Consider the following 12,096-nt stretch of genomic DNA (forward strand, 5'->3'; position numbering starts at 1 on the left):
AGACCTTGTTTTTTGAAGCCCGGCATTGGCTTCTCCTCTCTACTTGTGAAAGTCCTAGATGGCATCTTCTTCTAATATAAAGCTGCTTGGTCTACATTACAAATCTGTTGTTTAGTGTAGCCACCTTCATTAATGATCTCAGCAAGATCTTCTGGATAACTTGCTGTAGCTTCTACAAAGTACTTCACCTAGGGGTGCGTGGGTGGCTCAGTCGGTTGAGCACCTGACTCCCGATTTTGGCTCAGGTCACTATCTCAGGATCATAAGATCAAACCCTGTATCATGCTTCATGCTAGGTGTGCAGTCTGCTTGAGATTCACTCTCTCTCTCTTCCCCCTCCTCCCCAACTTGCATGCACTCTCTCTAATAAAAATAAAACAAATTAAAAAAATATATATAGATATATATGTATATATGTATATATCTATAGATAGATGTATAGATATGTAGATATATAGATAGATATGTAAATCTATATATAGATAGTAGATCTATATCTATAGATATATAGATATCTTTAGAAGTGTTTCACCTTGAGGGATGCCTGAGTGGTGCAGTCAGTTAAGCATCCAACTCTTGATTTCGGCTCAGGTCCTGATCGCAGGGTTGGGAGATAAGCCCACTTAGGCTCTGTCCTCAGAGAGGGGTCTGCTTAAGACTTTCTCTCCCCCTCTTTGCCCTTCCACCCCACCCTGCATGCACTTTCTCTCTCAAATAATTTTTTTTTTTTTTTAAGGTGCTTCACCTTGCACTTCTATGTTATGGAAACAGCTTCTTAAACATTATGAACTTCTAGCTTCACAATTTTCTTCTGCAGCTTCCTCACTTCTCTCAGACTTCACATGGTTGAGGAGAGTCTGGGCCCTGCTGTGATTTTGGCTTTGGCTTAAGGGAATATTATAGCTGGTTTGATCATCTTTCCAGACCACTGAAACTTTCTCCATATCAGCAATAAGGTTGTTTCACTTTTTTTTTTTTTTAAGATTTTATTTATTTACTTGAGAGAGAGAGCAAGCTAGAGACCAAGCACGAGCAGGAGGCGGTGAGGGGGTGGGAGCTGGCTGAGGAGAAGGGCAGAGAGCGAGGGAGCAGCCGACTCCCTGTTGAGTGTGGAGCCCCATTCTGTGGATTCAACCCCAGGACCCCAGGATCTTGATCAGAACCGAAGGCAGACGCTTAACCCAGTGAGTCACCCAGGCGTCCTGGCTGTTTCACTCTCTCACCATTTGTGTGTTCACTAGAGTGAACTTTCTATGTCCTTGGAAACTTTTCCTTTGCGTTCACGATTGGGCCAACTGTTTGGTGCAAGAGGCCTGGCTATCAGCCTTTCTTGGCTTTCAACGTGCCTTCCTCACTGAAGTTAATAATTTCTAGCTTTTGATTTAAAGTGAGAGACGTGCAAATCTTCCTTTCACTCAAACACTTCGAGGTCATTGTAGGGTTATTAACTGGCCTAATTTCAATCTGTGTATCAGGGAATAGGAGGCCTTAGGAGAAGGAGAGAGATGGATAAACAACCAGTTAGTGGAACAGTCAGAACACACGCATTTATTAGTCAATTTCACCGTCTTAGGTGGGTGTGGTTCATGGCATCCCTGCCCAAATAAATAGAGTAGTAGCATCAAAGATCATGGATCACCAATCATCATAGCAAAAATTTGAAACATTATGAGAATTACAAAATGTGACACAGAGACATCAGGTTAGAAAATGCTGTGGGAAAATGACACTGATAGGCATGCTTGACGCAGGGTTGCCGCAACCTTCAAATTTTTAAAAAAGCAATATTGCAAAGCATTGTAGAGTAAGGTACCAGGTACAATAAGACATGGCATGCCTGTACTCTTTGTGCTTGTTAGCAAATACTGGAAAACACCCTGCCAAGCTATCTTTTTGTTCTCTATTACCAGGAATGAATCAGGTTTATCTCTCTTTGAAGCCAAAGTCCAAGGATACCTTTAAGGCACGTCTTTAGCTGCAATTCTAAGATGTTGACATCCTGAGTCTGCTTTCTCTGAGTCAGTGCTTGAGGAAGCATGAATGTGTTAACATCCACAGTGGTAACAGGTTGCTTAACGTAGTTCCCCTCTAGGCAGAAATAAAAGGGGAGAAAAAACCAGTTTGATGAGGCATTTGGGAGTTATTATTTTACAAATGGCAATTTATTTGTCCTCTATCAATTATTCTCTCTTGTGTCAAACTATATCAGATTTCATCATCACAATAAATACCTGCAATTAGTAAAGGACAAAAGTATCTTACTAGATAGACATACACCAAATGTCATGGCAGTGGCAAAACAATGGTGACAGAAATTGTTTTCTTTAAGAAAAAGCACATTAGGGGCGCCTGGGTGGCTCAGTGGGTTAAAGCCGCTGCCTTCGGCTCAGGTCATGATCCCAGGGTCCTGGGATCGAGCCCCACATCGGGCTCTCTGCTTAGTGGGGAGCCTGCTTCCCTTCCTTTCTCTCTGCCTGCCTCTCTGCCTACTTGTGATCTGTCTGTCAAATAAATAAATAAAATCTTAAAAAAAAAAAAAGAAAAAGCACATTATAATTATGTTTAATCATTACTTTTCCTAATGGATTCGGTCACATCAGCATGACCTTTGTGAACAAAACAGACTCAGTTTTCCTGGTACTGTTTACATACTGTTTCATTTGTTAGAAAACTTACTGAATGCTCATTTTAAAACTCATTTTCAGGTAAAATAACAGATTCTGAACAGATCTGAGAAAAATCTAATGATTATTGAGGGAAGATGTTTCATCCACAAGTATAACATTACCATGGTAGAAATATTTTTAATTTTTAAGACCAAATTTATTTTAAATTCCATGTGAAGTCTTATTGTGCCTTTATTTATTTACTTACTTACTTACCTACTTTTTAAGTGGCTCCACTGACTGAGCCACCCAGGTACCCCTCATTTTGCCTTTAAAGTGGCCTTTTAATATGCGATTATCATACTACATATAACTTATTTTATTTATTTTTTTTTTAAGATTTTATGTATTTATTTGACAGACAAAGATCACATATAGGCAGAGAGGCAGGTAGAGAGGGGAGGAAGCAGGCTCCCCGAGGAGCAGAGGGCCAGATGTGGGGCTCGATCCCAGGACCCTGGAATCATGACCTGAGCCGAAGGCAGAGGCTTTAAGCCACTGAGCCACCCAGGCGCCCCCATATTACTTATTTTAAACAGAGTTCAGTTTCTTTCTAATCAGAGGTTAGTCTGACCAGGAATATTTCTACTGCTAGCTTCTTGTACCTTCTGATCTCAGGTGCTGATCTTTCTTTTGGGTGAAGAGAAGCCAAGGCTCAGATGTTCTATGTGCTTTTGGATATAAGCCAGATCATTTCTGGATATCAGGTTGGGAGGCAGGAGGGAGCAGGTCTGGAATTCCACTGACTCTGTGACTGTTTGTCTAGGAATGCAGACATGGAGATGACTCTGGAGCGAGCAGTGAGTATGCTCGACGCAGACCACACACTGCCACCCAGAATTTCTGCTGCGGCTACTTTCATACAGCACGAGTGCTTCCAGAAATCTGAAGCCCGGAAAAGGGTGAGTGTCATCTTAAGTTCAGTTTAAAATTGCCATGCTTTTACATCTATTACGGGGGTCATGCAAACGTCATTTATTTAAATTTTAAAAAATCTTGGGACACCTAGTTGGGACCGTTGGTTAAGTGTCCACCTGTGGCTCAGGTCATGATCACAAAGGTCCTGGGATCAAGCCCCACGTCGGGCTCCCTGCTCAGTGGGAATTCTGCGTCTCTCTCTCTCTCCCTCCGTGATCTCTTTCACTCTTGCTTTCTCTCAAATAAATAAATAAAATCTTTCAATAAATAAATTTTTAAAAATCTTTACTGAGTTATATATCAATTATAGGTCAATTTTAAATAACAAATTAATAAAATAAAAGTCTTGAGACTTTTTTAAAGAAGCTTTTATTTATTTTAGAGGGAGAAAGAAAGAGTGTATGCATGCGAATGGGGGAAGGGACAGAGGGAAAAGGAGAGGGAGGAAGAACGTATCTCAAGCAGACTCTGTACTGAGCATGGAGCCCGATACAGGGCTCAATCTCACCACCTAAAGTCATGACCTGAGCCAAAATCAGAAGCCAGACATTTATCTGACTGAGCCACCCAGGCACCCTGGCTTAAGTGTTCTATAGGACAGAACTCACAAAGATGGAATCAATAAGTCATTTTATGTTTCTTGAAAAAATAGTACATTTGTGTAGGAAAAAAATCCTAGTTCGAAAAAGTATGTAGTGAAAACTGTTCGCCTTCCACACCGAATCTCAGCCTACCCCTCATCTCTGTCTTTCCTTCTCTCTCACTCTCCTGCCCTCTCTCCTCCTCCTTCCCTCCCTCCTTCTCTCCCTATCTCTGTTTCTCATCACATTTTGGGTCTCTTTCCAGAGATATTCTATGCATATAGAAACAATTATTGGATGGGTTGGTTCGGTATCCGTTTTTGTTTAAAACAAAATTGCAAAGGTTAGCAGATTATGTATAGTACCCTGCACTTTGTTTTTCTTTAACCCTGTATCTTGGAAATGTTTGGCATCTATTAACCCTACTTCGTTCTTTAAGATTTCTGATACATGATTTGAGAATACTTTCTCCCAGTTATATTTTATTCTTTTCATTCTTTTAACATTTTTTAATTTTGATGGAGTCTAATTATAAATTTTTTCCTTTTTGGATTGTGCTTTTTATGGTATATCCAAGAGATCTTTCTGGTCACTCACTCTAAGGTCACAAAGATAGTCTATTCTTCTAGAAGTTTTATAAGTGTCAGATTTCATAGTTGGTTTAAGATCCATTTGGCATGAATTTTTGTATAAATTGCAAGATGTGGGCTGAAGTTTCTTTTAAAAGATATAAATATATATAAGGATATATATATATATATATATATGCACAATTGTGTAGGCACCATTTGTTGAAAAGAGTATTATTTTGGGTCTAAGCTGTATTTGTGCCTTTGTTGAAAAGGAATTGATCACATATATGTGAGTCCGTTTCTGCACTGCGTATTCTATCTAATCTCATGCTGTCTTGATTACTATAGTTTTATATATTAATAAAGTTTTATATTGAAGATTGCTAGTGTTAGTCCTCTGACTTTGTTCTTTTTCAGGTGATTATGGCTATTCTAGGTCCTTTGCCATCCCGTGAATTTTAGAATCTATTTTTTTTTAAGATTTTATTTATTTATTTGACAGAGAGAGATCACAAGTAGGCAGAGAGGCAGGCAGAAAGAGAGGGGGAAGCAGGCTGTCTGCCGAGCAGAGAGCCCAATGTGGGGCTTGATCCAGGACCCTGAGATCATGACCTGAACTGAAGGCAGAGGCTCAACACACTGAGCCACCCAGGCACCCCTAGAATCTATTTCTTTATGAAAAAACTGCTGGGATTTGGTTTGAGATTGCGTTGAATCTATAGATCAATATATGGAGAATTTTCATCTAAACAATATTGATTCTTCTGACCCATGACCATGGTATATTTCACCATTTATTTTGGTCTTCTTTAATTGCTGTCAGCTGTATTTTATAGTTTTACTGCAGTATTACTAAATTCACTCTTAGCTGTAGTAGAATATTTGTAGACTCATCAGATTTTCTACATAGAACATGCCATCTGCTAATAAAGAGAGTTTTGTTTCTTCCTTTTCAATCTGGGTAACATATATTTCTTTTTATTTTCTTATTGTATTGGCTAGAACCTCTAATGCTATATTAAAGAAAAAAAAAGAGTGGATTTATCCTGTTCTTGATCATAGGGGGAAGCATTTGGTTGTTCTTTCACTATTCAGTATGGTGCAACCTGTAAGTTTTTTTTTTGTTTGCATTTAGGAATTTAATCTGGGGATGTTTATGTAGTTCCTTTTGGAAGGAAGGGAGAAGTTTTATATTCTAGTATTTTAGACACCTTTTTCCTGCTCTTTTAGAGTTATAATTGAGTTATATTCATAATAATATAGATAAACATTATTTTCAGGTGTACAACATGATATTTTATATATATATATACACATATATATATATATATTATGCAATGATTACAGGTCTAGTTACCATCCATACCAGTCATAAATTCTTTTACTTATTATGAGAACTTTTAAGTTCTACTCTTTTAGCAATTTGAAATATACAGTACAGTATTAATAACTATCATTATGATATACATTACATCTTCTTAACTTGTTTTATAACTGGAAGTATGTACCTTTTGACCACCCTCATCCATTTCACCAGGGCCAAACCCCCCATCTCTGGCAACCACCAGTCTGTTCTCTGTATCTTTGATTTTGGTTTTGTATGTTTGTTGTTTTTAGATTCCACATATAAGTGAGATTGTATAGTATTTTCTCACTGTCTTTTTCACTCAGCATAATGCTCTCAAGAGCCATCCATGTTGCTGCAAATAACAGATTTCCTTCTGATTTATGATGGCACAATAGTCCGTTGTGTATATATACCACATTTTACTTATCCATTCATCCATCAGTGGATACTTAGGTTGCTTCCATGTCTTGGGTCTTGTAAATAATGCTGTAGTAAACATGGAAGTTTATCTTTTTGACTTAGTGTTTTCATTTCCTTCTAATAAATACCCAGGCAGAATGGCAATCTTCAATATAAAACTTTATTACTACTACTTTATTACTAAACTTACTAGCAATCTTCAATATAAAACTTGATTAATATATAAAACTATAGTAATCAAGACAGCATGAGATTAGGTAGAATACACAGTGCAGTAACGGACTCACATATATGTGATCAATTCCTTTTCAACAAAGGCACAGAAGCAGAATTACTGAGTCCTAAGGTAGTTCTGTTTTTAATGTTTTGAGGAAACTCCATAATGTTTTCAGAGTGCTTGTACCAATTTACATTACCACCAACAATGCAAAAGAGTTCCCTTTTTGCCACATCCTTGCCAATACTTGTTATTTCTTGTCTTTTGGTAATAGCCATTCTGACAGGTGTGATATGAGATCTCACTGTGGTTTTGATTTGCATTTCCCTGATGATTAGGAATGCCGAACACATACACCATCTGTATGTCTTCTTTGGAAAAATACCTGTTCAAATCCTTTTCCCACTTTTAATTGGATTGTTGTTGTGTTTGCTATTGAGTCATGTGAGTTCTTTATATATTTTGAATATTAACCCTTTATCAGATATATGATTTGCAAATATTTTCTCCCATTCTGTAGGTTCCCCTTTTCATTTTGTAATGGTTTCCTTTGGTATTTGATCTAGTCCCACTTGTTTATTTTTGCTTTTGTTGCCTTTTCTTTTGGTGTCATATCCAAACTCATTGGAAAGACTGACAGCAAAGAGTTTACTGCCTATGTTTTCTTCTAGGAGTTTTGTGGTTTCAGGTCTCATATTAAAGATTTAATCCATTTTGAATTAATTTTTGTGTATGGTGAAAGGTAGTGGTCCAGTTTCTTTTCTTTTTTTTTTTTTTTTTTTTTTTTTTTTTGCATGTGGCTGTCCTGTTTTTCCAACACCATTTTTTGAAGAGACTCTCCTTTCCCCATTGTGTATTCTCAGCTTTTTTGTTCTAAATTAATTGACCATATATGCATGGGGTTTTTTTCTAGAGTGTTTATTCTGTTACCTTGATCTGTGCATCTTTTTATGCCAATATACTCTTTTTGCTACTATGGCTTTTTAATATAGTTTTGAAATCAGGAAACATGATGCCTCCAGTTTTATTCTTCTTATGATCAATTTGGCTAGTCAGGGTCTTTTTGTGGTTCCATATACATTTTAGTATTGTATGTTCTATTTTTGTGAAAAATACCATTGGAATTTTGATACGAATTGCATGGAATCTATAGATTGCTTTGGGTAGTGTGGGCATTTTAACTATTAATTTTTCTAATCAATAAGCATGGAATATCTTGGCATTTATTTGTGTCTTCAGTTTCTTTCATCAGTATCCTATAATTTTTAGTGTACAGGTCTTTCTTCTCCTTGGTTAAATTTATTCCTAGGTATTTTTTTATGCAATTGTAAATGGGTTCATTTTCTTAATTCTGATAGTTTATTATTGGTATACAGAAATGCGACAGATTTTTGCATATCGTACCTTACAACTTTACCGGATTCATTGATTAGTTCTAGTAGAGATTTTGAAGTCTTTAAGGCTTTCTGTATAATATGTCATCTGAAAATAGTGACAGTTTTACTTTTTCCTTGCTAATTTGGATGCCGCTTATTTCTTTTTCTTACTTAATTGCACCAGCTAGGCCTTCAATACTATTTAGGATAAAAGTGGTCAGAATGGACATCCTTCTTTTGTTCCTGATCTTCAGAAGAAAAGCTTTTAGCTTTTAATCGTTGAGTATGATGTTAGCTGTAGGGTTTTCATAAATCACCATTTAAGTTGAAGAATACCTTTATCCCTGATTTTACAGAGTTTGTGTTTTAGTTTTTTACTCAGGAATGGTTGTTGGAATTTGTCAAATGTTTTATTTGCCTATTACAATATTTCCGTGTTTTTATCTTAATTTTGCTGCTATTGTAAATTACTTTGATTTTTAAATGTTATCCCATTCCTGGGATAAATCCGACTTGGTCATGATGTACTGTTACTTTTTAAAATTAGATTTGCTAAAATTCTATTAAAGCAATTAGGCAGCTATATTTATATTTATTATAAAATTAGATTTGCTAAAATTCTATTAAAGCAATTATGCAGCTATATTATAAAGTTCTATAATTTTCTTTTCTTGCAATGCCTTAGTCCAGTTTTGGATTGAGAATAATACTAGCTTCACATTGGAAAGTGTTCTCTCCTCTTCAATTTTCTGAAAGTTTGATGGTAATTGGTATTATTTCTACCTTAAGTAGTTGGTAGAATTCACCAGTGAAGCTAGTTTGATCTGAAATTTTCTTGTGAAACATTCCCAACTGTACCCAGGGCCTTCAGATCATGAGACTGACACACCGCCCACTGCGCTAAGGAGGCTAGCTAGATTCTTAACTGTGAGCTCAGATTCTTTACGATACAGGGCCTTTCGGGCTATGTGTTCTTCCTAGTGAACTTTGGTGGTTTGTGTCTTTGTCCATTTCATCTAAGTTGTTCTGGTGCTCTTTAATTCTTTGTGTAGATGTTATCTGTTATTTCTTATTGCCCGAAAAATTTTCTTTAACATTTATTCTAGTGCAGGTCTCCTGGTGATTAACTGTTTCAGCTTTTGTAGGTCTGAAAAGGAATTCCATCCTTGTTTCTGAGAGATTTTCTTTCTTTTTTTTTTTTTTTAAAGATTTTATTTATTTATTTGACAGAGAGAGATCACAAGTAGACGGAGAGGAAGGCAGAGAGAGAGAGAGAGAGAGAGGGAAGCAGGCTTCTTGCTGAGCAGAGAGCCCGATGTGGGACTCGATCCCAGGACCCTGAGATCATGACCTGAGCCGAAGGCAGCGGCTTAACCCACTGAGCCACCCAGGCGCCCCTGTTTCTGAGAGATTTTCACTAGCAGTAGAATCCTTGCTTGATGGTTTTTTATTCTAGGACTTGAAAGTTGTTGCTTCACTGTCTTCTCACTTGCTGTTGCTTTAGACAAGAAATGATGTGTCCTTTTTATTGTTCCCTCTCTCCACCCACGCACGACGCTTTTAAGATTTTCTCTTTATCACTACTCTTGAGCAGTTTGGTCATAATATGCTTTGGTGTAGTTTTCCTTAAGTTTCTTGTGCTTGAGAGTTCACGGAGTTTCTTAAATTTGTAGATTTTTCCTTTTCATCCAATTTTGGAGTTTTCATTGGATTTTCAACCATTAATACTTGAAACTTCCTTTGGGAACTTGTTACATACTTTATTTGGCTGCTCAGAGTTGTCTCATATCTAATCCATATTCTATGCTTTTTCTTTAGTTTTTTAATCTGAATGTTTCCTTTTAGATAGGTTTAGTTGCTATGCTCCAAAGTCACTAATCATTTCTTCTGCGGTGTTTAATATGCCATTATTCTTATTTAGTTTTTTTTTTTTTTTAAAGATTTTATTTATTTATTTGACAGAGAGGTCACAAGCAGGCAGAGAGGCAGGCAGAGAGAGAGGAGGAAGCAGACTCCCTGCTGAGCAGAGAGCCCGATGCGGGGCTCGATCCCAGGACTCTGAGATCATGACCTGAGCCGAAGGCAGCAGCTTAACCCACTGAGCCACCCAGGCGCCCCAGGTTTTTTTTTTTTTTTTTTAAGATTTTATTTATTTGTCAGAGAGAGAGGAGAGCGAGCGAGCACAGGCAGACAGAATGGCAGGCAGAGGCAGAGGGAGAAGCAGGCTCCCCGCCAAGCAAGGAGCCCGATGTGGGACTCGATCCCAGGACGCTGGGATCATGACCTGAGCCGAAGGCAGCTGCTTAACCAACTGAGCCACCCAGGTGTCCCATGGGTTTGTTTTTTTAATCTATATCTTCTTTCTCTGAATGGAACTTGACATGTTCCATCCTTCCTTGAGATTTCCAAACATACGAAAGACTGTTAAAATAGCTGCTTGAGGGGTGCCTGGGTGGCTCAGTGGGTTAAGCCTCTGCCTTCGGCTCAGGTCATGGTCTCAGGGTCCTGGGATCGAGCCCCACATCGGGCTTTCTGCTCAACAGGAAACCTATTTCCCCCTCCCCCTCTGCCTACCTCTCTGCCTACTTGTGATCTCTCTCTCTTTCTCTCTCTGTCAAATAAATAAAATAAAATAAAGCTGCTTGAATGACCTTGTCCGCTAATTCTAATATCTTCTAATTCTAATATCTAATTCAAATATTCTAATATCTTGTTTGCATACCTGGAAATTTTTCATTGAATTCCAGGTATTATGCATTTTACCTTGTTGGATGCTGGGTATTTTTATATTTCTGTAAATATTCTTGAGCCTTGTTCTGGGATGTAGTTATTTGAAAACAGTTTGATCCTTTCAAATCTTGCTTTTGAGATTTGTTAGGTGGGACCAGAGCAGCATTTATTCTAGGACTTATTAAACCCCTCTTCTACACTCTGTCTCAGCTCTGCTTTTTGAATTTCAGTTGGGTTTTCTCTAACCACACTATAGCCCGAGAACTCTCTCAAGACAGTGATCTGTGACAGCACTGGGGCTCACCTTGCTTGTTTTCCATCCCTGAGGGATCACTATCCATCATTGCTTCGTGTCCAGTTCTTGAAATCATTGCATGTTTTATCTTTTTTTAAAAATTGTTTTAGGGGGCGACTGGGTGGCTCAGTGGGTTGGGGCCTCTGCCTTCGGCTCAGGTCATGATCCCAGGACCCTGGGATCGAGCCCCGCATTGGGCTCTCTGCTCAGCAGGGAGCCTGCTTCCTCCTCTCTCTCTGTCTGCCTGCCTCTCTTCCTACTTGTGATCTCTGTCTGTCAAATAAATAAAAGTCTTTAAAAAAAAAAAACCCTGTTAGTATTCATCGAAACTTTAAAAAAAATAATAAATTAAAAAAAATAAAAATTGTTTCAGGAGGTAGGCAAATCCAGTCCTTTTCACTGTTGAGTCATTATCAGTTTTGATAACTAATCCCTAACAAATTCTCCCTGAAACTGTGTAAACTTACACCCTGGTAACATTGTGTCCCAGTGCCCATTTACATGCACCATCACGAGATTATTCTTTATTGTTTGGTTTTGTTAATCTAATAAGCAAAAAAAAAAAAAAAAAAAAAAAAAAACAACCTCTTTATGGTAGAAACTTTCCTAATTTTTTGAAATCAAGACTAATAGTTGGTCATTTAATCAAAGCTACAGAGAAAAAAAAATTATACACACATACCACACACAATTACACAGTATGTCATAATCTTTCATACACTTTGCCAATTATGTATCATCTGCAATTTCTAGTTTCTTTAAAGTGAAAAGAGAACTTAATGGCCTAATTCATCTGAGTTCAAATCCTTGTGGAGTTTTATATTTTCCCTAGTCTTTTACATTAATTTTGTCAAAAAATCATTGCAGAGCTTTTTAAAGCTATTTACTTTTACCTAGTCTTTCCAAAGCATAGAGATCAGTTTTCAGAGAGACAGAACTCTTTTCACATTTATATTTCATTCATTTTTAGAAC

At 37.5% G+C, this 12,096-nt stretch overlaps 1 protein-coding gene across 1 annotated transcript in view; it reads left to right on the forward strand.

The window, feature by feature from the left end:
* Positions 1 to 12,096, forward strand: part of PKP2 (plakophilin 2) — a 94,892-nt gene that overhangs the window by 25,077 nt on the left and 57,719 nt on the right. The window contains exon 4 of the mRNA XM_047741119.1: positions 3,433 to 3,568. Within this exon, the coding sequence (XP_047597075.1) occupies positions 3,433 to 3,568 (136 nt within the window). The remainder of the gene's footprint in view (positions 1 to 3,432; positions 3,569 to 12,096) is intronic.

The sequence above is a fragment of the Lutra lutra genome, chromosome 8 (genome assembly GCF_902655055.1).
Source record: "Lutra lutra chromosome 8, mLutLut1.2, whole genome shotgun sequence".
In the NCBI taxonomy this organism is placed as follows: domain Eukaryota; kingdom Metazoa; phylum Chordata; class Mammalia; order Carnivora; family Mustelidae; genus Lutra; species Lutra lutra.